The sequence below is a fragment of the Mus pahari genome, chromosome 3 (genome assembly GCF_900095145.1).
Source record: "Mus pahari chromosome 3, PAHARI_EIJ_v1.1, whole genome shotgun sequence".
Taxonomy (NCBI): Eukaryota; Metazoa; Chordata; class Mammalia; order Rodentia; family Muridae; genus Mus; species Mus pahari.
This window is the reverse complement of record NC_034592.1, coordinates 57,043,619-57,071,450: the sequence shown is the minus strand read 5'-3', so window position 1 is coordinate 57,071,450 and position 27,832 is coordinate 57,043,619. Positions and strand designations below refer to the sequence as shown.

Below are 27,832 nucleotides of genomic sequence, written 5' to 3'. Positions count from 1 at the left end.
TGTCTTTGTCTCTGTCTTTCTGGTTTTTGTTTTGTTTTGTTTTGTTTTTGCCAGTTGTGCTTGGTTCTACCCTAGGTCTCTGGGTTGTCTAACCCCTGGCTCCTCCCTCTCCAGGCAGTGCCATGTCAAGTGTGGGCTCTCTCCTGGTGTAAGTCTCAAGTTAGATCAGTCATTGGTTGGCCACTCCCACAAGTTCTGCACCACCTTTATCCCAGCACATCTTGCAAACAGTACAGATTGTAGGTGAAAGGTTTTGTGTCTGGATTGGTGTCCCAGTCCCTCCACTGGAAGCCTTACCTGGTTACAGGAGATAGCTGGCTCAGGTTTCGTGTCTCCCATTGCTAGGAGTCTTTGTAAGTTCCAGGGACTTTCCATTGCCCTAGGTTTCTATCTCTCTCCTGATTTGTCCCCCAATTCCAGTCATCTCTCCCAGTGCTCCCTCCCTTCATCCCCACCCCCTGTGCACACCTGATCCCACCTGCCCCAGGGCACCAGGCCACTCCCTAACTCTATTCTGTTTCTCCTTCCCAGGGAGATCCATTCAACCTCCTTTGAGCCCTCCTTGTTACTTAGCCCTTCTGGGTCTGTAGAGTATAACACGATTATCCTTTAGCTTACAGCTAATATCCACTTATAAGTGAGTACCCTACCAAGTTTGTCTTTCTGGGTCTGGGTTTACCTCACTAAGGATGATTTTTTTTTTTCTTGTTCCATTCATTTGCCTGCAAATTTCACAAGGTCATTTTTAATGACTTTTTTTTTTTTAAAGACAACTGAGTAATAATTGTGTAGATGTACATTTTCTTTATCCACTCTTCAGCTGAGAGGCATCTAAGCTATTTCCAGCTTCTGACTATTACAAATGGAGCTGCCATGGATGTAGTTCAGCAGGGTCCATGCAGCAGGATGAGGCAGCCTTTGGGTGTGTGCCCAAGAGCTGGCTGTGGATGTTTGTACTCTCACTAGCAATGGAGGAGAGCTCTCCTCATCACGAGCACATTCTCGTTTGTTTGTTTGTTTTCTGAGACAAGGTTTCTCTGTGTAGCCTTGGCTGTCCTGGAACTCACTGTGTAGAGCACACTGGTCTCGAACTCACAGACATCTGACAGCCTCTGCCTGCTGAGTGCTGGGATTAAAGGTGTGCACCCCCACCACTCAGACATGAGCACATTCTTTCCTGTTGGCATTCTGGTCTTCTAAACTCCCACCAGAATGGCCCATTAAGCTCTGCTTACAAGAGTCTAGGACTTCTTTGGCCAGAAGTTCCAACCTCTTTCACATTCTTCAAACCAGTTCCCAAGGCCTGTGACCCACATGGTCAGATCCATCATGGCTGCTATCCCACTTCTTCAAACCAGTGTTCTGTATTAGTTACCTTTTCTTGATGCTATGCAAAACACCTGACTCAGGCAACTTAAGGAATTGTTTATTCAGATGCGTACGTAGTTTGAGTGGTGAAGCATGGTGATGGGGACCTGAGTTAAAGGATGACGTTGGACCTGGCATGTAGAAGCAGAGAGACCAATGCCACTGGTCCTCAGGCTGTCCTGCTTCTCCCTTTATTCAGTCTAGGTCCCCATTTGACAGGGTGGTGCCACTCACATCCAAGGGCAGGGGCCTTCCCTCCTCAGTTAAGCTTCTTTGGAGACATCCTTACAGACAACATGCCCAGAGGTGTGTCTCAATGAAGACTAAGGGCTACAGTGTATGCATGCGACACATATATGCACACATCTGCAGATGTTTTATTTGTATTTGCCTCTGTTTATATTAAACTAAATATGTCATGTTGCTGACCTCAGTACTAACCTGGGACCATTTGAACTAGGGCACCTTCTCCCTGTGTCTCTGGCCTCCCCCTCGAGTGTGAGAACCCCAGCTTCTGCCGTTTACCATCTGTCCATTGGCTGCTGAATCCGGGGTTGCTTCCAGGGCCGCAGAGCTTTCCTGCCCAGCTCACCAGGCCTATATTGCCCACTGTCTCTGGTGCTACTCACCCTTCCTTCCAGAGTTACTCATTTGTAATCCTCCAAACATTCTGTATGCCTCCACACCTCCTTCCTTCTCTTCCTTTCTTCTCAAAAAAAGTTGGCCAGTTTTTAAAATTGGGCTCCTTTTTGGTATACGCTCTCAACTTTCTTTCCTGGCATTCAGTTAACACAGTTTACATTACATTCTTATGTATTTGTTGGGGGGCATACACATGCTAGGCCCCTGTGTATGGAGGTCACAAGACAACTTACAGGAGTTAGCTCTCTTCTTCTACCATGCAAGGCCCAGGATTGAACTCAGGTCCTGAGGCTTTACCTACTGATCTGTTTCACCAGCTACCTCTTTTTTTCCTCTCTCTCTTTCCTTCCTTCTCTCCTTTTCTTTTTGCCCTCTGCATGCAGGTTCTTACCTGAAATGTCCTAGCTTTTACCTTTTTTTTTTTTTTTTAACCCTTTTAGCCCTTTTTTTTTTATTTTCTATTTTTGTTTTTTGGTGTGTGTGTGTATGATATACCTGTGTTTATGCACATTTGCATATGTGTGGGCACACATGTGTGGGTACACGTGCATGCAGAGGCACAAGGTGGATGTCAGGAATCACTCCAAATTAGGTTTCTGCCTTACTCAGTGAGGAAGGGTCTCTCAGTCAAACCAAGGGCTCACCAATCTTGTAGGTCTCAGTAGCCAGCTTGCTCTGGGAGTGTGGAAAACTAGAATGCCAATGGGAATGTGGACAGTAAAGACTGCTCATGATATTTCAAAGGGGCCAGGACTCTACTGAGAACTAGAGTTGTGAGAGACTACTCATGTTCTATATTAATGTCCTTGGCCTGAGCATAGCATAGTATAAATTCAAGCTGAAGACAAATTGGCTAAAACATCTCCACTTTCTGAGGCTGGAATTACAGGGAAACCGCAACATCCGCTCACAGTATGTACGTGGGTTCTGGGCATCTGAGCTCCTGTCCTCATACATGCACTGCAAGTGATTTAACCACTCAGCCATCTCTCAACCCCCTGCTCATTCTTCTTTGTTCAACATAAATACTGCAGGTATCGGGCAGTCCTCAGACAAAGGCAGTAACTCACAGCTCACTGTAACACTGGCACTGCTCACCCACTCTTCCGTGTTTTAACACTGGACCACACTTGCTTCTACTCCACTTCGCCTTTACTACACATTGTCTACAATTCATATCGTTCTGTTTTGTTTTGAGCGGGTCTCATTGTATATTCTAGGACCTTGTTGGGTTGCCCAGGCTGGCCTCAGACTTGAAATCCTCCTGCCTCAGCCTAAGTGTTGAGAATATGAATGTGAGCCCTCTTAACCAGCAGTTATAGTTCTTTAAAATAGAATTATGCAGTGCTACAGCCTCTGCCAGTGTAAATCGCATCTGATTTTGAGTTTGTAGATATACATTCATTTGGATGTATATCATCTATTCATTGATGATATAGCTCAAGTTTTTCAGATCTAATATGCATTCATGACATGAAATTTTTATAATATTCTCTTCTCAGCCTGGACAGTCTTATTGATAAAGGAAGTCCAAACATAACCAAGTAAATCTTGCATATGGGCACAAGTGTCTCTAAAGAGAAAGACCTCAACAGGGGGTGGGAAAGCAGGGTAGAACTCCAGGGTCTTAGCCATGTGAACTTTGAGCACACTTGTAATGGCTGCTAGTAGATGAGCATGCATGTGCCTTAGGACCATTTATCAGCACACCAAACTGACTGATCATGAGAGGGCGGAGTTAGCAGAGCCTGCCTGACTCCATGACAAGCTGTAAACTGGCAGTTTGGGAGACTAGGCCTAAGTTTCTGTTTCCCAGAAAGGAGAACCCAGAACCAGGAACCTGTGGTCAGCCAACCGCAGCCACAGGCAGCCAATCCGAGGACACCTTGTCATCTGGCCTGAGGTAAGAATAGGTAGCTAGAATGAGTAAGCCACCTCCTGGGAGGTCTCCAGAGCCTAACCAATTGTCAGGCCTCTAGAGATAGAACTAACCAATCAAGGTAAAAGGGCACATACCCCTCCTGGAATTCTCCTACCTGACAATAAAAGCTGGGTCCACCAGAGGTCTCCATTCCCAAATGGGGAGACCCTGCATGCAGGAAATTCAGCTGAATAAAAGCTTTTGCATTCTATTTGAGTCTTCAGCAAATCATGGACCCTAACATTACCTCCAAATGTTACTGTAGTATAGACATATAAAATACCAGTTGGATGAGTTTAAACCAGTTGTATTCTGATCCATCATAATGTATGTGATGACATTCCCAGAGTGTCTAAAATAGTAATCCCTTCAGATATTTTGGATTGGTGGGAGTTCCTGAAGTCCCTAACGTATTCTCTTATTCCCGAGTCCTTTGTGTGGGAAAAGACTGATGTAGCCACCTCTCAGGACGATCCCAGAGAGCAAACACTAACCATGAGATTCCCATTTTGAAGCTGCAGGGTGACTGACGTCATAGCATGATCAAAGTGCTCTGCAAGCACTTACTGTAATTATTGTTGTTGTTCTGTTCCTGCTAATAACCTTATTTATACCCTGAAATTATAATCATGCAAAGAAAGATTAAAACAAGATGTGCAAGTTGCGGAGCTGTTTGCTTTGCAGATGGTCACCCTCGGAGTTCTCTGAAATTGCGAGGGTTAATTGAAGCTTCAGCTTTCGCTCCAGTGTAGTTGATACTTAAGTGTTTCTTACCTGTCGACTTTTACTCTCCAAAATAGTGCAACAATAGCACTTTAATTCCCTCTCATTAATGCTAACCTCTCGGGTAATGTTTAGCGCGACTCTATCTAGATGATGTTTGCGCCTCTCACTAAAACCTTTGTACCAGCTTCCCAGCTGAGAAGAAAAGCTAAACAGTTACAGAGGTAATTTGCTTATTTAAAAGCGGCTCAGAACCTAGGAAACTCTGAAGGGGAGTTAACTTTTAAGTGGTGGGCAGACATTTAGCATCTGATTAGCACGCTTCTCTCCTCTCCTCTGGGTTTCAGGGAGCTGAGACAACTGGGAGTCATTCTTGGGGAGTCTTACAAATAGGATTTGCCTGGAGTCAGCACATTGCTCCAGGGGTAGTTCTTGAGAGTCTTCCATGAACAGAACTTCTTGCTCTGTTTCCTTGGCGTGCCTCTCAGCTCTGGAACCCCCTGTAAGCTTAGGATCAAGCTTAAAAAGCCAGGAAGTTAAGACCTCTTCCTTCCCCTGTGAGGCCGTGCTGCTTGCCCAGTGGAAAAACCTGTGGTAAAATGTTACTTTCAGTGATGCTAGGGCCCTTTGCCTGTCTCTTGAGGTTTGAGCTCTGCAAAGAAAATGTACTCTCTTTGTCTGGGGCTGGGAACTCCCAGCTGCATTCCTTGTCGACTGATGAAGGCCCAAGAAAAGATGCAGCCAGGAGGGAGGAGGAGGGAGAGAAGGAACTCTGGGCTTCCTTAAACCAGTTGCGAAAAATTAGCAACTGCGTGAAAACCCAAGAATCAGTACTGGGGTACCTTTGGTAGATGTGGCATTCAAAAGTAGTGTGCACAGGATTCTCTCTCTCTCTCTCTCTCTCTCTCTCTCTCTCTCTCTCTCTCTCTCTCTCCCTCCCTCCCTCCCTCCCTTCCTCCCTCTCTCTCTTATACACACACACACACATATACTCTAATATATGTGTATGTGTGTGTTATAAGTAATATATATTTTATAAATAAAATATTAATTATTTTAAAAATGCTGTTCCAACACAAAAGGGTAGAGCTGAGGGAGGGAGGGAAGGAGGGAGGGAGGGAGGGATAGAATGTGGCCTCTATGTTAGACTGCTTACATTGGATTCATCAGTTCTTTTTTTTAAAATTTTTATTTATGTATGTGAGTATTCTGTAGCTGTCTTCAGACACACTAGAAGAGGGCATCAGATCCCATTACAGATGGTTGTGAGCCACCATATGGTTGCTGGGAATTGAACTCAGGACCTCTGGAAGAGCAGTCAGTGCTCTTAACCACTGAGCTATCCCTCCAGCCCTGATTTCATCAGTTCTTATTGGGTGATAAATGAGTATATTTAATTTGTTATTCCAGTTCAGAACACAGATTTCCTTTGTTCTTTATTGATTTTTCCCCCTAAAATAATACCCTTTGGTGGAAATGGAGGTTAGAACTATTTGTGATTACAAATATTTGAAGTTTGGCCTGGCGGTCCAGGAGGCTCCTGGGGGATTTAGAGTTCAAGGATTGCTTGGACTCCAGACTGACTTTACATCTAGCCCGAGTAACTAGTGAGGCCTCTCAGAAAGATTTTTTTCTAAAGGGTGGTGGGGATCAGGGAAGGGGCTAAAATTCAGTGGTAGAGCTTGGAATGTGTGAGACCCTTGGTTCAATATCTAACACAGACCAAAAAACAAAAGAAACAAATTTTGGGGGGAAAATTGTATGTGTACTGAACACATATAGACTAATTACTTATCCCTGTTCCCTCGGTTGTACAGTAAAACATCTGTATAAGCAACACTTGTATAGAATAACTGTATATACAACACTTACATTGAATTCACTAGTGTAAGCAATGGAGGAAAATGCCGATGGAGGAAGGGCTTACGGCCTGGCTTATCACCTTCTGGTTAGCATCCTCAGTCCAACAAGAATAAAGTATGCTGGGAAGCTGGCCCTGTCACTAAAGTGCTTGTCGTACAAGCAGGAAGACCTGACTTCAGACCTATGCACTCATGTCAAAAGCCTGGGTATGGTGGCTTGTGCTTTTGTAATCCCAGTGTGCAGAGGTGACGCCAGGTGTTCCAGATCTCTGGAACTCACTGGCCACACAGAGACCTTGCCTCAAAAAAACAAGTGGCAGGGAGGGAGATAACCAAGTGGCTTAGAGCACTTGCAGTGCAAGCTAAGGATCTAAGCTTGAATTGTCAAGCACCCACACGAAAAGCCAGGCATGGCCGTGTGTTCTTGTAGCCCCAGTATTGAGAGGTGGTGGTGGTGGTGGGGATTCCTAGAAATCTACTGGCCAGGCAGCCAACCCAAATGAGTAAGCTTCTGGTCTAATGAGAGACCCTGTCTCAAGAGAATGGTAGAAGACATACAATGTTCTGCTCTATCCTTTGTATGAGTCTGCATGGACTTATGTACCCCATCATACACACACACACACACACACACACACACACACACACGCAAGACATGAGAATCATTTTTATGTGTATTATGTACATTTTACCTATCCCAGTAGACTGTGTGGTAGTTGGTATGGGTCGGCAGTTGTATGAGTCACTGAAAAGGGGGATACATTTTAATAGGAGCATGGCATTTGGCAAAAGTTGTGAGTCAGAGCAAGCTGTTTCCCACAAGCTTTCCTTCTGATCAGGGCGCTGGTTCTGTAACTAAGTTTAATGTGGTAGTAGTGGTAGTGGTTGGCCACTGGTCAGTAGGTACCAAAACCATCTTGTCCACAGCTTGCCCTAGTCTGTGCGGGACCCAAGCCATTTCAGACATTGTTTTTTTGTTTTTGTTTTTTTCTCCCTCAAATTCTAATGTAGAGAGACACTGACTCAGTCAGTGTTCCATTGCTGTGAAAAGACTATGTCACCTCTTCTAAAGGAAGACATCTAATTGGGGTGGCCTACAGTTTCAGAGTGCTAGTTCATTGTAGTGATGGCAGGGAGCTTGGTGGCAGGCAGGCAGACATGGAGGTGGAGAAGTAGGTGAGAGTTCCAATCTGGATCTGCAGCAAGAGACTCTTGTCTTGGCATGGGGTTTTGAATTCTCAAAGCTCAATTCCAGTGGCAAAGCCCGCATACCTCCTAATCCTTTCAAATAGTGCCACTCTGTGGCTACCACACCCACACATTCAAATATACCTGTGGGGCCTTTCTCATTCAAACCACCACACCACAATTCCTCCCCCTAGAGCTGGCAGGAAGCCCACTGGCTAATCAGAGCACACCTCTGTGACCTTGGTAGCATAACCACTGCTATGGGTGGGGACGCTGTCAATCTTGATGCTTGTGTGCACCTTCTTTCCCTCCTGGGTTTCTGTTCCTTAGTGACTCCTGTGAAGCCTTGGCTCTGAGCTCAGAAGGTCCTTTCCCTTGGTCACAGTCAGTTCACCGTGCCCCTAGCTGGATTCACAAGGAAGGAAAACCTCAAGGTGCTGAGCAGGAAGTTGGACAGGGGAAGGAAAAGAAACACCATGTGGTAACATGGGCTTGAAATGGCACACTGTTTGCGCTAAGTGAGGGGATGCAACCACATCTCCAGCTGCAGAATTAATCAAAGCTCAAACGAGGCCGTGTGGAGATTTTTGTTGCTGTATTTTCTCTGCTCTGAACTGGGAGGAGTACCACAAGCTAAATGCAGTCACATAACGATGGGGACACTCGTTCTGAGAAAAACATCAATAGAGGATTTGCTGTTATATACACATGATAGAGCGCACGACACCAGTGTGGATGGTATAGCTGTCCGTCATAGCCTGTACACCTCGATAATAAACAACCTATGAACAGTGTCCCTGCACAGCCAGCACAGGTGCCTGTAACACAAGTCTCTGTCCATGTGCCTGTAGGAAAGATATGGTAAAAATCTAGGCGACAGGAATTTTCTTTTTCACGTTAATATCTTTTCTCCCCCCCCACACACTGTAATCTTAGGGAAACTACTATATGCAATTTGTCTGTAACCAGCATATTGCTATGCAGCTCATGACTATATCAGCCTCAGCAATTAAAGTATAATAAGAAATGCTGAGAAAACTCTTGCCCAGGCGTTCCTTCTTAGATATCCTCAAATTTTATTCCTTGCAAATTCTTTATAACCTGAGAACCTAATGGGAGGCACCATCAGTGGGAAAATTGCGCCATAATGATGTGGCCACATTCAGTCCTTTTTTCATACAAACTCATTTTAATTCTCCCAGCAATGCTAGCCTCAAAAGAGGAGCTGAGGCGCGTTCTCTTCTGCTGTAGGGCTGTGACTGTTGGGTTGGTTTCCCCTCCTCCTCCCCCACCCCCTGGATGTTTGGTGTTTTCTAGCGAGGCCATGTGGACCTGCACCCTCTTTGTAGGAAAACTGTTTGTTTTTTAACGTGGGAAAATATACCTAAAAGAAGATTTAGCCTTTTAATCCTTCCCAAGTGTGTGGTTTCCTGGCATTAAGCATTCATGTTGTAGAAGTATTGCCAGCATCCATCTCGAGGGCTTTTCATTCCCCCCCCCCCCCCGGTGGAAACTGCACCTTGTTCCTGGGTCTAGCTTGTTTTATCTTGACTTTGTTTTGTGTTGGCTGTATTGTTTGTATTTGTTTTGTATTCCATTTGTTCTATTTGTGTGGTAGGGGTAGATTTGGGGATATAGTCTCACTCTGTAGTCACCTTTGGTACTCTTCCACCAGCCCCTAGGTGCTGGAATTATAGACCTGTAGGCATGTACAGTGACATATAGGCCACCATATCTATGTAGTGAAGTCTTACTTAGTTACCCTTTGTGTATGTGTGTGTGTGTGTGTGTGTATGAACACATGCTTTTTTAAGTTAAAATTTAGGTTAGCATATAAAATATTGAATCTCATCATGTCATTTTCATACATATGAAGAACATAAACTTTAAAAACCCATGTTGTACCTTAGCTCTCTCGATTTGCTCATCCTACATACAGCTTGATGTGTTCTCCCTGACATCACTTCATTGTCTATGATCTGACCTGAGCCAGGAGACGTTCTAACCCCCTAGCCTCCCCTCTGACCAGCACCACTCTGCTTTCTGACAATATGGGTTTCATTACTCTAGGAACCTCCTCTAAAAGGAACAGTGCAGCCTGTGTGTGTGTGTGCGTGTGTGTGTGTGTGTGTGTGTGTGTGTATAGCGTGTGTGATTCTGTGGCTGTCCTGTTTCACTTTGCTTGAACGTCTTTAAAGTTCATCCCTATTGTAGCCTGTGTCCAACTCCTGTACAGGGTGTCTCTTATTCCTCCTTCAGAGAACACATCACTGTCTACTGTGCCACTGTGAATCTGAGCGTACAGACGTCTTTTCAGTCCCTCCCTGCTTTCATTCCTTCTGGATATATAACCCAAAATGGAATTGCTGGCTCTGGGTCTCATTTTTGGGAAGTTCACTGTACTGTTTCCATAGCAGCTGCATCATTTTACATCCTATCAGCAGTGTGTGAGGTTTCCAGTTTCCTCATATCCTTGCCAACACTCGAATTTTCTGATTTATTCTTTACATATATGTGCATGTATGTATGTATATATAATACACACACACACACACAAGTACATGTTAGTCATCATGATTTTTTAATTTAAACTATGCACTCATTATTAAGTTTAGGCCTGCTTAGATTTTTTCTTGTGATATTTTAGAAAGTTATTATAGGGGGCTGGTGAGATGGCTCAGTGGATAAGAGCACCCGACTGCTCTTCCGAAGGTCTGGAGTTCAAATCCCAGCAACCACATGGTGGCTCACAACCATCCGTAACAAGATCTGATTCTGGAGTGTCTGAAGACAACTACAGTGTACTTACATATAATAAATAAATAAATAAATCTTTTAAAAAAAAAAAAAAAGTTATTATAGGTAAGTTGTTTTTCAAAGTTATATATCCCATAAATAAATAAATAAATAAATAAGTAAAGAATTTTCTGTAATATATTTTAGTTTTCCAGTATTTATGAGGTCTGTGGCGGCATCTCAACTTTCATTCCTTTATGTCAGAGAAGTACCATTTTTATGCAGTCAAACAATCCACAAATAGCAGTCCTGCTTCTAGAAGCTTGCAGTTTAATTTGAGAACTTTAAATATATTAAAATCATGTATTTAAAAGATTTTCTGTATTTCTGCTAGATTTATTAGATATTTATCTAATTAAGGAGATAGTAGTATAGCGGCAGATGTGGCTATTAAATATGATAAAGAAATGAAAGAAATAGATTTCTGTGTAGTCAGTTAAAGAAGTAACTGCCTAAACAAGGAAATCGCCACTTGCTTAGGCCCTGGCCATGCAGAGCTCTGTCCACTGTCCAGCTGCCGTCAAAGCACAGGCCTGCCATTCTGTTCATAGCCAGTCTGGCTGTGTCTTTTTGTCTGTGGTCACTTACAGTGGGAGGAGCTTTGCTTTGCTTTCCTTTTGTGATCAGTGATTCTAATCACGTGATCATTTGAAGGGTTGGACCGTTGTTTGTGTCATTTTATATTTTTGAGCCTAAGTTGCTCGTCTTTGTGGGTGTATTCAGTTTCTGCTCTTCAGCATTCAGGACATTGTATGAGTAGGTAATGTGGAAAGGTCTAAAGATAGTTCTGTAGGTAGAGTTCTGCTGGTGTTGTGAGGGGCACTGACTGGAGAAAGAACAAAGACACATCAGGGAAAAGGCAGTAGAACTGCGTCCAGGAGAAGGGACGAGCAAGAAGCTGGGGCGGGCAGAGGCTGTTGCTCGCTGGTGGAGCCTTTTTATGCCCAAGCAAGCTCTTTTTTTTTTTTTTTTTTTTCCTGAGCTGAGGACCAAACCCAGGGCCTTGCGCTTGCTAGGCAAGCACTCCACCACTGAGCTAAATCCCCAACCCCAAGCTCTTCTTTTATTAAAACCCCAACAGGAAAAAAAATATTTATTTTATTTTATTTTATTTTATTTTGTGAAAGTGTAGTGAGATGTTTTTGACATTCTGCAGTTCGTTTTGAGCAGGGTAGTAAAGGGTGTTTACTACATCATGGTTTTATGTCTAGTAGCTCCTCTGATAGCCCTTGATGCCTGTCCCATACATGTCACCTAGAGCCGGTTTCTCCTGACTTGTTACAGCAGTAGGCTGAGGAACAGCTGAACCACCAGACAGCAGCACCGCTGACACGGAAAGCTTCCTTTAAACACTTTTCCATAAAGACTTGAGAGTGATATGTTTACCAGAACATACTTAGAGTGCAATAAATAACCTTTAAATTCTAGATGATCAACACCAGCTTCAACTAATGATTCTTCTCTTGAGCTAGAATTGAAACGCTTGTGTTGTATGGGGAAATATATTTGCAACAGTACAATGACGATTGAAAAGTCCACATGTGTAAACTACTGATGCAGGAGCACGGAGGGTTTCCTGTTGTTTAGTATTTCTATGATTTCCTTTCTCAGAAGTAGTCTGTAGAGGACTTTTTCCTTGACTACATATTCCTAAATACTTAATCTGGGAGTGGGGATGTGTTTTGAATCTTTTTCCTAACTTCTTTCTCTGAGAGTACATTCTTGCTATACATGGAATCTATCCTGCAACTTTATGTAGGTGTTTATTGGGACTGGAGTTTTCTAGGGGACCCAATAGTGTCTTTTAAGTAGAAAACCATGTTGTCTGCTAGCAAGATCGTTTGACTTCTTTCTTTCCTGTTTTTATCGTTTTATGCCTTTGTCTTGTCTAATTGCTACAGCTCAAACTTTGAGCACTCTATCAAATGGTCCCATTCCTGATTTTAGAGGAAATGGCCTCAGCTCGTCCCTGTAATGTTGGCTGTAGGCTTGTTGTGTATCGCTTTATTCTTTTGAAGCATGTTGCTTCTATTCCTAAAGTCTCCAGAACTTTCCTCGTAAACACATATTGGAATTTGTCAAATGCCTTTTCAGCATCAACTGAATGAATTATGTGATATATATATATATATATATATATATATATAAATATATTTATATGCTGTATTACATTTATATATTTATATATGTTGAGCCAAACTTTCCTTTCTTGGATGAAGCCCACTTGTTCATAATGTTTAATCCTATTATGTCTCTGAATTTGGTTTGCAGGTATTTTATTGAGAATTTTCACATATACATCAAAGAAATTCATCTATAGCTTTCTTTTTTTCATTGTGTGTTTGCCTGGTTTTGGCAAACTATTTTAATACTTGTTAAGTAGTTAATTAGCTATTTGTGACTTTTGCAGGTCTTGCTTAGAATGAATGTGATTTGGAGAAATTGCGTTTGCTGTCTGAGGCAAGGGAAGGTACCACACAGATGCCAGAGTGGCATCCGCCCGGTAGCCCCTCTAGGGTCAAGGATTTTAACTGACCCCGCCAAAGTTTTTGAACACAACATGTGGTGAGTTTCCCCCACTCCATATTCATTTATTTATTTGTGAAGCGCGTCCACAGAGCACAAATGGAGGCCAGAGGACAAGTTTCAGGAGTCTTTTCTCCTTGTCTAGCATGTGGGTTCTGAAGACCCAACTCAGATCATCAGACTGAGCAGAAAGATGTGGTAACCCAACTGGCCCAAATTTGACCTTTAAATTTGATATTATATATACTCATTAGGTATCTTTTTTCCCATTATGACCAAGGACAGATTTTTTTTTTTTTCATAAAGACTCTTCTTTGTAATCCTGGCTGTTCTAGAACTCGCTCTATAGACCAGGCTGTTCTCTGACTCCTGAGTGTTGTGATCAAAGGCTTGTACCACCACACCCTGTGAGGAAGGATTTTTTTTTTTTTAACTTGATGATATTAAGTTAGGTTGTAAAAGTCCAAAAGCCTGTGTAACCAGCACTGACTTACATGTTCTCAATGTCTTTGAAAATGGAATTGGAAAGCGAAGTTCCCTAGTATATCCAGCAACCTTTGTATCCTTGATGCCAAGGTCTCCAACCCTGACTGGCCAGGCTGCCACCAGGTGATGGGGTGAGGGTGAACAGGCTCTTCTCCAATGGGGCCCTCCTCTGTGTGGCCCTGTTGGTTGAACTTGTCATCTCCAGTGTCAGCCTCTTTAGTAGCTTGTGTTACAGCCGTCATCCACTGGGCCAGCCCTCCTGGTGCTCCACAGGTGTTTGTCATGTGCACATTCTGTACCCTTTGCTTTTCAGTGGGACCCTAACTAGTGCTTTGAAGAAATCCCTGTTATTTGGGAAGATATATGTCTATTAAAGGCAGAAAATGTCAACATGAAGCCTCAAGTTCAAAGGGCAGAGTGCTATAGACCATTTGCCATATGAAAAACAACTCAGTCATGAGAAACTGCTTCTGAAGTGGGTATCGGAAAGCAACGTTGTTTCAAGACAGTTTCCTGTATCTCCAGCAGGCCTTGGGATCACTGTGTGGCAGAGGAGGGTGTGACCTTGACCCAGTGACCTTCTTTTTCCCTCCTCCCAAGAATTCAGATGACAGGATAAGCCACCTGTACAGCCCAGCTAGGAAGATTTTGTAAATTGAGAACATCTAAAATTAGGGCTATTTATTTTGCCATCAGTACTTGGGACAGTGCCTAACACAAAAGTATTTGTTGAGAGCCAAGCGTAGTGGTCCAAGTCTTTAATCCCAGCACTCAGGAGGTAGAGGCAAATGGATCTCTGAGGCAAGCCTGCTCTACATAGCAAGTGCTAGGCTAGCTAGAGCTACAGAATGAGGCCATCTCCAGCCCCCCCCCCCCGCCAAACTCCCACCCACCCCACCAAAAGTTTGTGTTGATCCTTTAGCATAGCTGGAGTAAGAGCATCCTGGCTGGGTACAAATGTGAAACAGCACAGATGAGGACATACAAGGCATTTTCAGGAAACGGTAAATAATATTTTGTTTGTTTTTGTTTTGGGGTATTCTTTGGATCTTCAGGAGATCGGTGAAAGATAAGGTTGGAATGCTAGTAGAGAGAGGTGGGTAGTAGAGAGAGTAGAGAGAAGAAATCTGCTTGTGGTGCTGGAGCCAGAGCTGACACTCAGGCACCGTAGGGTCACTAAGGAGGGATGGGTTTGCTGACCATACCCTGGACAGATTAGCAGTAGCAAAGGGCCAAGGAAAAAGACTATGAAGGAAGAATAAAGAGAAGTTGGCAGGATGAAGGAAATGGAGGTATTTGATTTTGAAGTTTTGAACTTAGGTCACTGATAGAAGTAGGTAAAGTCATAGTTTATTTTTTGGCAAAAGATATTGTGTAGATAGACATTCAGTTTGTCCTCTAAATAATAATAAATAATAAATGTCCAAATACTATGCTTGACCATAGCCAAGATTCGAGAATCCACTAAAATGCCTGGAATACAGATGCCTCTGCTAGGAAAAAGGTGATGTGTGTGGTGGGGCTGAAGATGTACCCAAGGGGGCTGCCAAGGGAGGGAGACTTATTTAGCTCATCCGCATTGCCTGCTGTACAGCCTGAGCTCTCTCCAGAGATGCCTGCCAAGGGGAGCTCATGGTCTTGATGCACATCATAGGAAAGATTTTCAGGACCAGTGAATATGAAGCAAAGTCAATGTTTATTAAGTAAAGTGAGGGACTTGTGAAGAATAATTATAATACGTGCTAGGGGTGGGTGTAATGGCCCATACCTTTCATCCTGGAATTTGAGAAGCAGAGGCAAGACAGATCTCTCTGAATATGAGGCCAGCCTTGTCTAAATAGTGAGAACCAGGACAGCCAGAGCTACATAGCAAGACTCGGTCTCAAAATATATAAATTATTGATGGTGATGATGATGATGATGATGGTGATTATACATGCTGAGATTAAAGTATTTTCAGAGGAAGAGAGCAGGCGAGGGTTAGAAAGAATGTTCTAGCCTTAAGAAAAAGGTGGGTGTACACACGTGAGGTGAGTGTTGCCTTCTGTCTTCAGGGTTTTGACAAGATATGTGTACAAACTCACATACATATGCCTTGATGGCTTTTAAAGTTTCGTTGTTCAGGGTATTTAAAAGATTAAAATATCTTGTTTTGTTTCACGTTTTTTCTTTTGCTTCTTTTTAAATTACTTTTTGTTACATTTGTTTTATCTAAAGAACTTTTTTTAGTAAATAGAATTATAAGGTGTGCTTCATGGGGTACATGAGAAGCTGAAGAGACAGCTTAGCAAAGGTGCTGTGCCAAGCCTGGTGACATGAGTTCAGTCCTGGGACCCACATGGTGGAAAGAAAGAGCTGCTATAGGTTGTCTTCTGACCTCTTCACCCGCACCGTGGTATCCATGGAAGTACACAAACACAACTTAAAGATAACTTTCAAAATATAGTAACATTTTTTTTAAAGTTAAAAGCATTCTTTTTTCTTTTAAAATCTTTTATTATTTAAATGCATTTTATACATCAAACATACTAATAATACTGAGTATTTTGAGAATCAAATAATACATAAAAATTGTTCAACTTTTATATTCATATCCTTTCATACCCTAAAAATATCATTAATGAATATTTAATACTATCCATAGTTAAAATCATTCTTATTATCCATAGTCCATGTCAGCTAAAGGCATATGCTTTTACTATAAATATGGTTCATAATCTTGTTTATAATATTTTTGGTTTGTTTTCTGTTTAGAAAAGAGATTATAGTTCTTTGCAGGTGGTGTGGAAGTTCTAATCAAGAGACTTAAACAGGATCCCAGAGTGAGGGGCTCCTGTCCTTCCTGAGAGTCCTTCATTCCGGTCTTTCTGTTTGCCTGAGGACTAGTCTATGGAGCAGGGTTTGTAGAGATGGAAATGCAATTTGGGGGCTTCTTAGGAATACAGTGGTTTACTAATTAGCCCTGCATTATGCAATAACAAAGGTAATAACCACGCATGGTTACAGAACACTGGGGCATGGGTTGTCTAGGCTTGGGTGTGCTGAGGAGATGACTTGGAGCTTACCACACAGGCCTGGGGCCTCGAGATATATCCCCAAGATATACCTGGAGAGAAAAACCGAAGCTGGATGTGGTGTCACGTGCTTGTGATCCCAGGGCTGAGGAGGGGGAGACAAGCAGATTCATGGCTCAGGGCCAACCAGCAAAGATGACTCAATGAAACCCTAGGGCTGGCTCACTGGCCATTGAGAGAGACTCTACCTCAAAAAGCAAGATGGATGACCCCTTAGGAACGACAGCTGAGTTTGTCCTTTGGCCTCCACAAGTGCATGTATATGCACACACAGGCACACATGCATGCACAGATGTGCTGTAAGAGTTTGAAAAGTTAGCACAAAATAAAAGGTAAATGATCTCAAGTTTTATGTTGAATTTCATTTTAAACTGTAACATGTTGGATATTTTGAGTTAAATGGAAAAACTTATTTAAAAAAATGTTTTGTTTTGTTTTTAAACTTGTTTTCCTTTGCTTGTTTTGTTCTGTTTCTCTAAGACCCGTAAGTCTCCTTATGTAGATCTAGTTGGTTACAAACTCCAAGTCCTCCTGCCTTGCCTTCCGCAGTGCTGCAATTACAAGATTCGTTTTACTTACAGGGGTCTTTTTGGTTTTGGTTTTGAGTTTGGGTTTGGGTTTGGGTTTTTCATTTAATCTTATTGAGGAGGGTGCACATTTTCACATTATAACCCAAGCTGTCCTAGAACTGACTGTGTAGCCCAGGCTGCCTTCGCAGTACCAAGGTTACAGGTGTGAGCCACACTTAACTTTTCTCACTTAAAAAGATATATTAAGTAGAAAACTTGAAATTACGTGTTGCTTCGTGATATTATATTTCTTTACAATTTACAAAAAAACAAATTAAACCACCTTGACTGTCACTTTTGATGTCTGGTACTGGCTTAGAGAGCACTGGTGCCTTGCTAGACCATGAATGCTCCAGAGGACTCCCTTGCTGGCTAAATCCCCAACCACTCGATAAACTGTCTGTTCTCCTTGCATCTGTGGCCACTGTCCAGCTGCACAGAATGCTCGCTCGCTGACTTACATTCTGCCTCATTAAGGACTCTTGGAAACCCATCATCATTTGGTCCTTCGAGGCCCAGGGCTTTGAAGGACTAGAGAGTTCTGTTTCTCTCAGCTACAGAGATGGTCCAGGGTGTTCCGTATGGAAAGCATCTAGGAGTGCTACCAACAGCCAGGGGTAGCAGCTCTAGATCTAGTCCAGTGCCTGGACAACTTGCCCTCTTCAAGAGAACCTTGTTCATGTGATGTTATAACATGAAATTTCAGTATTTAAAAGGTGAAGACACAGGCACAGTGATGCACTTACATAATCCCAGCACCCAAGAGGCTGAGGCAGGTGGCTTGCTGTGAATGACAGGCGAGCCTGGGCTACCTTATCTCAAAAAACAAACAAACAAACAAACAGCCAAGGTTGGAGGAAGTAGATGAGCTCTAGGCCATCCCCTCCTTTCCTCCTCCACTTCTCACACGCTCCAGTCAAGAAGGTTCTTGGGGCTCACATCTAGAGAGCTTTCTTTGGAGTGCCTGTAACAGCAGTAAGAATGGCCTGCCCTAAGGAGCAGTGAAGGCCACTGCTGCCCTCAGCCCTCTGCAGCGCCTCTGCCGTCTGTTTCCTCCCTTCCTTTCCTTTTTATTTTTAAAGTGTATTAGTGGGCTGGTGAGATGGCTCAGTGGGTTAAGACACTTCCCACCAAGCCTGGCAACCCGAATCCAATTGCCAGACCCCACATGGAAGGAGAGAATCAACTTCTCAGCCTGTGCTCTGGATGCTTTACACCACCCCTCTCACACATTCACACCCACAAACACACATACACACACACACACACACACACACACACGCACCTCATACACACACATACACTCACATATGACACACACACTCACAAGCACACATGCACACACATACGCACACTCACACCCCCAAATACACATACACAATCACACACATACACTTCATACACACACTATCACACACACTCATACCCACACATGTACAATTCATACATACCACACACACAGACTTCATACATACCACACACACATGCACACACACATGCAACCAGTCAATAAATGTGACTTTCAGCATTTATTATTGTTAATATCATTTTGGCCTTTTTGAGACAGTCTCACTGTGTAGCACAGACCAGCTTCAAGTGCTGTCCCTGCTTCAGCATCCGAGTGCCACATTACAGACTGGTTAGCACCACCACACTCAATTTGGGGTTTGATTTACCGAAGATTTATAAGTTTAGTCTTTTTTTCCTGCAAGTCCACAGTTCTGTCCAAAATCACTCATTTTCCTCCTTCTTTCAGAATGTGTTTATTTTTTTGACACATTTGATTTCTTAAAATGATGTTTCTGGGAAAATACAGTTTATTTCATGGATCAGCATGTGTAGACAGTATATGCACATATAGAACTGAGAGTAGAATAGTTAGTTTTTACCATGTGAGCTGTGTGCACACCCATATTTTCTTGTTTATCTGGGTTTTCCCCCCTGTTTCTATTTCTAAATGTTAGACTAGCAAAATTGACTTTATGACTCCCCAAAGGGTTGTAACCTTTAGTTAAGAAAACACAGAGCTAAGTCATTCTCTGGAAATTCAAGGTCAGGCCATGTTGCAAGGTCAGGCCATGTTGCAACATGACCTGTTACATAAATCATGGGAAATGGACCATTTCCAGGATCAGAAGATGGCATGAGTTCTTCTTCATTATATAATCTTTCTTAAGTAGTCATTGTATTTACTGTCTGAGTCCATACTGTGTTCTATTCTTAGGTCTTTAATAAAGTTAATAATAAATATCTCCTCTAGCGTGACTTACCACAAGAGACACTGTCTGGACATGGAAAACATAGACTCAATGATTTCCTAACTTTGAGAAGCTGCTTAATCCATCCCTTGCTCAGTTTTTTTAATCTGTGAGATAGGACAATAATGTAATAACTACCTATCAGGTATTGTAAGGATTAAGTGATTACATATAATATAAAACATTACTGTAATCGCTTTTTACTGCACTCTTTCTTATAGTAAATAAGAAATATACCACCTAAGAATTAACTCTCTTATTAGTATTATGATTTATGTAGACTTTATTTATACAGCTATTTTCATGATCATTATTAGACTACGATTTTGCAGAAAAGAACTTAGATCTGTTTTATAGCAGTTATCTCTGTATAATGGGTACACAGTAACCATGTCCTAGTAATAAATTCATGTAGAAATTGGAAGATCTGGGCTGGTGAGATGGCTCAGTGGGTAAGAGCACCCTTCTGCTCTTCCGAAGGTCTGGAGTTCAAATCCCTGCAACCACATGGTGGCTTATAACCATCTGTAACAAGATCTGACGCCCTCTTCTGGAGTGTCTGAAGACAGCTACAGTGTACTTACATATAATAAATAACTAAATCTTTAAAAAAAAAAAGAAAGAAAGAAAGAAAGAAAGAAAGAAAGAAAGAAAGAAAGAAAGAAAGAAAGAAAGAAAGAAAGAAAAAAAAGAAATTGGAAGATCCAGGTCCTGACTACCAGAAGTTTACTAGGCTGAAAATTAATGTAGTGGCTAAAGGTGGGCTTCAGAGTCCAAGAGGTCTAAATTCCTATCCCAAGTCCATCCCTGTCCAGTGGACTTCAGAATCCAAGAAATCTGAATTCATACCTGGTGTCTATCCCTGTTCAGCTATGTGAGCAGATTCCGTCATGGAACTCCTTCGTTTAAAGAAAACAATTCAAGTACAGCTCTTAGCAACTCTGACTAGAATTCACTAAAGGCATCCTTATGGCCACTATCAGGTGAAGAATTGAGATGCACAGTTATGAGTAAAGGCAAAGGACTGTCACTCTCTGGTGTTAACCCAGTGCAGAGCCCACTTTATATGAGTGGCTAGACTTTGACCTGAGCTTTGAAGGATGAGGAATGCTCTTTAGACTTTTCTTTTCTGTTTCTTTCTCCTTTTTCCTTTCCTTTCCTTTTCTTTTCATTCTCTCCCTCCCTTCTTCCCTCCCTCCTTCCATTTTTCACCCTCTTTCTCTTTCTTTCTTTCTTTCTTTCTTTCTTTCTTTCTTTCTTTCTTTCTTTCTTTCTTTCTTTCTTCCTTCCTTCCTTCCTTCCTTCCTTCCTTCCTTCCTTCCTTCCTTCCTTCCTCTCTTTCCTTCTTTCTGGTTTGTTTTATTTGATGTGTATGAGTGTTTGCCTGCGTGTATATTTGTATATCACACACCTGATGTCCATGGAGGCCAGAAAAGGGCATCAGATCTCCAAGAAATGGAGTTACAGATATTTGTGAGCCCCCATATGGGTGCTGGGAACCAAACTCAGGTCTTCGGGAAGAGCAACCATTACTTTTAATCCCTGAGACAGTATCTCTAGCCCCCTAGTCCCTTGTCTGTTTGAAGTACTCAGGCCTGCTTAGTCACATGACATGTTTCACACCTTGAACAGAATGATGTAATATAAAGAATATTGAGGGACTTGGTTGGGTGCCTGCCTAGTACACATGAGGCCTGGGTTCAATTCCCAGTACCATAAGAAAGAGCAGGGGGAATGTCTTAGGCTTTTATTGCTGTGAATCAACATCATGGTCAAGGCAACTCCCTTAAAGAAAAATCGGGGCTGGCTTAGAGTTTCAGAGATTCAGTCCATTATCAATCATCATGGTGGGAAATATGGTAGCATCCAGGCAGACATGGTGCTGTACAAGGGGCTAAGAGTTCTACATCTTGTTCCATAGGCAGCAGAAGGGGACTGTATGCCACGCTGGGTATAGCTTGAGCATAGAAGATCTCAAAGCCCAGCCACACAATGACACACTTCTAACAAGGCCACACCTCCTAATAGTGCCACCCCCTGTAGGCCAAGCATTCCAACACAGGAGTCTGTGGGGACCAAACTACCACAGGGAGGAAATATTTAGGAAAATCAGTTTGGCTCTTCTTCGGGTACCCAAAACTTAACCATTACAGCACATGGGATATCCCTTACCCTCACTATAGTCCGTGTACAGATCCATGCTCCACACTGGACTAGGATCTGTGGAGCAGCCAAGACAGCATCATCTATTTCATAGATACACAAGGGTCTTCCAGGTAAAGAAGATGAAACTGAGAAATAAAGTATTCCTTCTTCAACCCATTCCTTCAGTGGGGGAGAATTAGTAAAGGCCAAGCAGAACTATACCAACAGCAATCCCCAAAAGACCACACAGACAAGAAACCAGTGGCTGAGGAAGAGCTTACTTATCAGCTCTTACATGACCCAGTGGTATTTGAGCCACCTGTGTCCCTGAGAAGCTATCCTGGGCAGGACAGTTGACTACAAGACTTCTTCCTGGTACTCAGCAGGCATTGGCAGAGCTTGCCTGAATCCTTGAGAAGAAACTTAACTTATTACAGGAGTGTTTTTGGCCTCACCAGAGCCCATCCTTTTCAGGGCTCTGAGCTGAACTGAGCAATGCAAAGCTCAGAAGATACTCTTTAGAGATGGAGCAGAGCATGGCCTAACGAGGCACGGAGGCATAGCACAGGACCCACATGAACCTTTGAATATGAGCAGTAGGGTGGCTGTTCAGATTTCGGCTTGGAGAAGGCCAAGGTGCAGCTTTTCTCCTATGCTGCACTTACAGGGATAGGTGCTTACAGCTGCCTCTGCTCTATCATCCAAGTCAACCCCAAAGAAGTCAAAGGGGGTGGGGGAATACACAAGCAAAAGGTAGCACCTCCTCTTCTCAGATTCCTGGTGTTACTACCACCCCACCCCCAACCTCCCCAAAAGCTGATGACAGCATCACCAGGACAGCTAGCAATTGGAAAGATGTAACCTGTAGAGCGGAGTTTGCATTCGGGACAGGCAGTCAGTCCTGAATTGAGGTGGTACCTTCTACCTCTGCCCTGACCACCAAAGCCCTCAAGCATCTCCTCAGAGGCAGTGAAGACAGAACAATGTTAGAGTGGGAAGGCACTCTCAGTGAGATTGTCAGCCTAGCCCGACAGACACGCCACCGGGTTTTATCTAGAGACTCCCTGGAACTACCGGAGATAGGGCTCCCCAGTTCTCGGGCTGCAGTGTTGGGGGCTGCTGCCTTATGACTCTGTGGTGCGGTGCAGTGCTCAGCTGCTTAAAGATCCCTTGACACATGGAGGAAAGAAGAAAGCTGAGGCCCCCCTGAAGACTGCCTGGTACTCAGTGAGCCCGCCTCCCCTCCCCCACTCCTCCTCACTCCTCAGGCTACAGAGAAATGGAGAAGAGCCATGGTGCCAGACTCTGAAATGAAGTCACACGGAGAGATGACAAGTTCTTTGAAATATAGGAAAATTTACCTACAAAACAAGGAAAAGAAAGGAGAGAGGAATGCAAAATGTCTTGAGAGTTCATTTATGCCTTCTACTATTTCCTTAAGGAGTCACACGTGCCTGCTTACTCAGCGAGTGTAACCAGTCTCAAGTTTACCCACGCTGATGAATGTATCAATAGTTTGTTCCTTTTTATTGATGGTCATGGATTCATGATCAGAATATATTTTTATAGTTCTCAAAGTTTAATAATAATCAAAGCAAAAATAAACAAATTTTTTTACCATTTTGCCAAAGAAGCTACACAGACAGGAAATAAGCACAAGGGAAGATGTTCAGTATAACTAGTCATCAGAGAGATGTAAATTAGCGAGATGCAAATACAACCTCATACTCATTAGAATAGCCAAAATTCAAAATGCCAGCCATACCAGTATGCTGAGAATGTAGAGGGACTAGAACTTTCAGTACTGCTGGTGGTGACATAAAGCAACATGGCTACTCTGGAATAGAGCGTGGCAGTTTCTTGAAAAGTTACGTGTGTACCTACTATTGGTACACACGACCTGGGACTGGAGAAATGGGTCAACAGTTAAAAGCATTTGAGACTCTTGGAGGACCTGAGGTCAGTTTCTAGCACCCATGCTAATCAGCTCACAGCCATCTGTCACTCTATCTCCAGAAGATATAATACCCTCTTCTGGCCTCCATCAGTGCTTACAAAAGTGGCAAACACATACACATGAATAAAACGTTTAAAGAAGAGGGCTGGAGAGATGGCTCAGTGGTTAAGAGCACTGACTGCTCTTCTAGAGGTCCTGAGTTCAATTCCCAGCAAACCACATGGTGGCTCACAACCATCGGTAATGGGATCTGATGCCCTCTTCTAGTGTATCAGCAACAGTGTACTCAAATACATAAAATAAAATAATAAAAAGATATGTGCACCACGGATGGACTTTAGATTGCTCTAATCAGTAAAAAAAGGCTCTGTGGATGGAGAACGCAGTAGTCATCGCCTCCTCTTCCAGCTTCACTTATGCGTGGTTGGTTGCAATCCACACCTGCGTGTTTGCATTTTGTTCCTGCAGTGCACCGAACCTTCTGTACTACTCCAGAAAACACATGTTAACTTATAGAGATAGATAGCAGACCAGTGAGTGCTGCCCAGAGTGGAGACCTGGTGAGGAGGGGAGGGAGTGGGGTGGAGGAGTTTTGCTTTGTTTTTCAGGTTTTCTTGTCTTTATTTGAGCCATGATAATCTCATTACGTAGCCCACGCTGGCCTCAGACTCTCACTTTTCCTTCCTCCTTCCCCCCCAGTTCTGGAACTAGTAGCATGCACATGCTACATTTTATATGCACAGCATTGGTTGAACTTTAATTTTAAGGAAAGGATGCCCTTATCTATTGCCGCCTTTGTATCTGCCTGGTGGTGCATTGTATATTTTTTAGTACAGATTAGAACCCCTCAACAGTTTGGGGGTTTACCTCATCATCTTCATCAATGATTCACAGCTCAGCACTTAATGAGTAATATGATGCCCAATAAATATTTAATTAGTGAGATCAAGACTGCAGGCTCCTTAAGCTAGCTAGCCCCATCCCATTGCATTTAAAAGTGGTGGCTTCAGTTTTTTCCATGTTATGGCTGTCAGTCACTTAGTCCTAAGTAAGAAGCTGACTTACTAATAACAGTAATCAACTGGGCTATTTAATATGGCTACAAAGAGAAGTGGGCATCTCAGAGTCAGTAATATAAGTTAGCATAAATAGTGGGAAGGAAGATTTAATTGAAAACAGTTCACTGATTAGCTGATACACCTGTAATCGTCACAGCTCATCCATTCTGGGAATAACACTCTTGCACTAATTAATGTCTCTGAAATCATGACACTTCTTCCAGTTGATGGCATCTTACAGTTGTAATTGGAGGAAGTTTTTTTTTTCTCTTACAGGCACAGAAAATAATAGCATCATAGTTTGATGAAACAGAATAATTATAATTTCAATTGCTTAATTTGAATACTGTTTTGAGAAGTACTAGTCTTATTTGATTAATATAAAGCAGAGAGACGCATATATCAGGATTTACATACAGAATGCTTGTTACATTGTTAGAAAAGCAACAAAATATTTTGCTACATGGATAAATGGGCAGTGGATGTAGAAAACTGAATCAGGAGGAAATATCTGTGAGTACTAGGAGAAATACCCAATAGTAAAAGAGATACCAGTTGAAACAGTAAGACACTTTTTAGATGGACAGTATCACTTCCGAAGGCAACCCTTGATGACTTTGATGACAGCTTGGTCTACTAGTAAATTGCAGGTTACATACTGAGACCTGTCTCAAAAATCAAACAGTTAAGCCAGAAACAATAAGACATCTTCTAAAATACACTTAATTTGCACACAAAAGAAAGGGGAGGAAAATAAAGTGACACATAAGATAGCAGACCTGGTGGTGTTGTGAACAACACTTCCTTATTACTGAATGCTGTGCCAGCTTCACATGTGTATGTAGTCCACTGATCACACTTACCCCATCCTCTCTTATTCCCACACCCACCCTCACTGAGCCCTCTCCTCCTTCCAGGTCCCCACCCTACTCTCCAGTCTTTCTGTTGTTGTTTTGTGACCCACTGAGTTACAGCACAGCCTTCCTCCTGAGCTGAAAACAATGATTTCTTATACCCCGGTATCGAATAGTTCCAGGAGATGGGAAGGGCCCCTGTGACCTTCCCATCCATGTGTTTTTGACCAGGTTTGCATAGTACCAGGTGTGAATTCCTTCCTTTGAAGGTGCCTTAGATATCATAAAGAGAGAGAGAGAGAGAGAGAGAGAGAGAGAGAGAGAGAGAGAGAGAGAGAGAGAGCGCATTTGGTATTTTCATGATACTCAATACCACTAGGCCATTAATATCTTTTCTCCCCCAGTTGCCTACGAAACAGCCACTGTTGGCAAGGAGGAAACTTCCAGTTCAGTCTCAGCTTGATCTCTCTGTCCTGCTACAAAGTCATGTGGTGACTTCAGCCATAGGTTTAATATCTAGGTCTATTTAAAAGTCAAGACCACTGACGAAGGCCTGTATTGTTTTGGGGGGCCTTGAGGCCTTCCTATCCAGCTCATAGAGATCATCCTAGCACTGGAATTTTTACTTGATCACCCATGGCTTCTGGGATTGGCATTATTCAGCTATGCAGGACACCTCCTTGCAAACACACACACTCTCTCTGTGTATGTGCATGTGTGTATACATAGACATACATGGAACACATCTGTGCATATGCCTATATGAGTTTGCTTATAAAGTAGTAGACTCCATGTGACTTTTTTTTTGCACATCCTGGGTTTTATAAATTATAATCTTATTTAGTCATCTTCTCTTCTTTTGTCTCTCTGCTCCCTTTTTCCTGCCTTACTCTGAATAAATTTAATACTTTGTATTCTGTTCTCTCTACTGGATCTTTAGCTATACATTTTTTTGCATAGTTTTGGGGGGCTATTCTAGACCAATACTTTCAAACACTTTCATCATAGGATCCCCTTTTATTCTTAAGTCACAAGGATCACAAAGATGTATTATTTATGTGAATTATGTTTTTTTTAATATTTTTCATAGCAGAAATTAAAGTGGACATTAAAAGTATTTCTTCATGCCAGGGATGCATACCTTGAACTTAAGAGGCAGAGGCAGGTGGATCTCTGTGAGTTCAAGGCATCTTGATCTACATAGTGAATTTCAGGGTAGCCAGGGCTACAAGGAGATTATGTCTCAAAAAATAACCTCCCCACCAAACATATATGCATATATTATATGTGTGTGTATTTATTTATACATATATATTCATTTCAAAACAGTAATGAAACTAGTTCAAATTACATGTGTTAAAGGAAATACCTATAAATTCTGAGAAATAGAGTGCAGAGATTGTTGCTGTTCTAAGTGTTTACATGTCTCTTAACATCTGGTTTAGCTGAGGAAGCTGGAGTCTCACATCTGCTTCTGCATTCACATTTTGTAACATGTTTAGGTTGACTTATATGAAGAAATTTGTCCTCACACAGATATGTACTTATAAAGTAGGATATTCTTGCTAGCCTCTTTAGAGTAATTTAATTTACTTTGGTAATGAGGGTACGGCCTTGAACATGCCAGGTAATACTCTGCTACTGAGCTACCCACTCTGTATTTATACTCTGTATTTTGGAACTGGCATTCTCTAAACTGCACAGGCTGGCCTCGAATTTGGTCTATAGCCAAAGGAGGCCTTGACTTGCCCTCCTCAGATACCCAATTACCTAGAATTGTAGGTCTGTACCACCAAGCCCGGCTTAAAGCTCTTCTTGGTGTTCTATCAAGTATCCATGGTGGCAGTTTATCAGTTCCAGTGTGGATTGTAAGCCACGTGAGTAACCTCTCATACTCCTCAGTGTTAGACTCTGTTGGTTCACTTTGGACTTTGGATGGAGTCTTTACATGTTCCCCATTTTCATAATATTAGTGTGGATGAATTGTAAGAGACTGGTTTTCTACTTTATGTAAAACTCCCAAATGTTGACACACTTCATTGTACAATATTTGAAATCACATTCATTAATATCATCACCAGTCTCATCAGAAAACTCTAAGTATCAGACTCATGGTAGTAAACACAAAGTTTTTAAGATTCTAATTTTTAATTTACCATAGACAACAAATACTGGCATTTGTTTTCCTTGAAGTGATAGGCTCACTTCAATTTCCTTTGAGAGAACATGTGCCAAATACTCAGTTTTATCTGTAGTTGTTCTTTTAAGTAAAAATAGCCTTGTATAAAAAAAGTTAAGTTTGCTTCGGCACTCAGACACACAGGAAAGCAGCTGTATCTGTTAAGAGCACACCAATACTTTCCCTCAGGTCATCACACCACAGTGTGAGTCACACCAATACTTTC

The 27,832-nt window shown here is 42.4% G+C and overlaps 1 protein-coding gene across 1 annotated transcript in view; it reads left to right on the top strand.

Moving 5' to 3' along the window:
• Mettl8 (methyltransferase like 8) overlaps positions 1–27,832 on the top strand; it is a 91,503-nt gene that overhangs the window by 24,561 nt on the left and 39,110 nt on the right. Inside the window, 1 exon segment of the mRNA XM_021194510.2 lies at positions 12,911–13,065. Within this exon segment, the coding sequence (XP_021050169.2) occupies positions 12,923–13,065 (143 nt within the window). The 5' untranslated portion in view covers positions 12,911–12,922.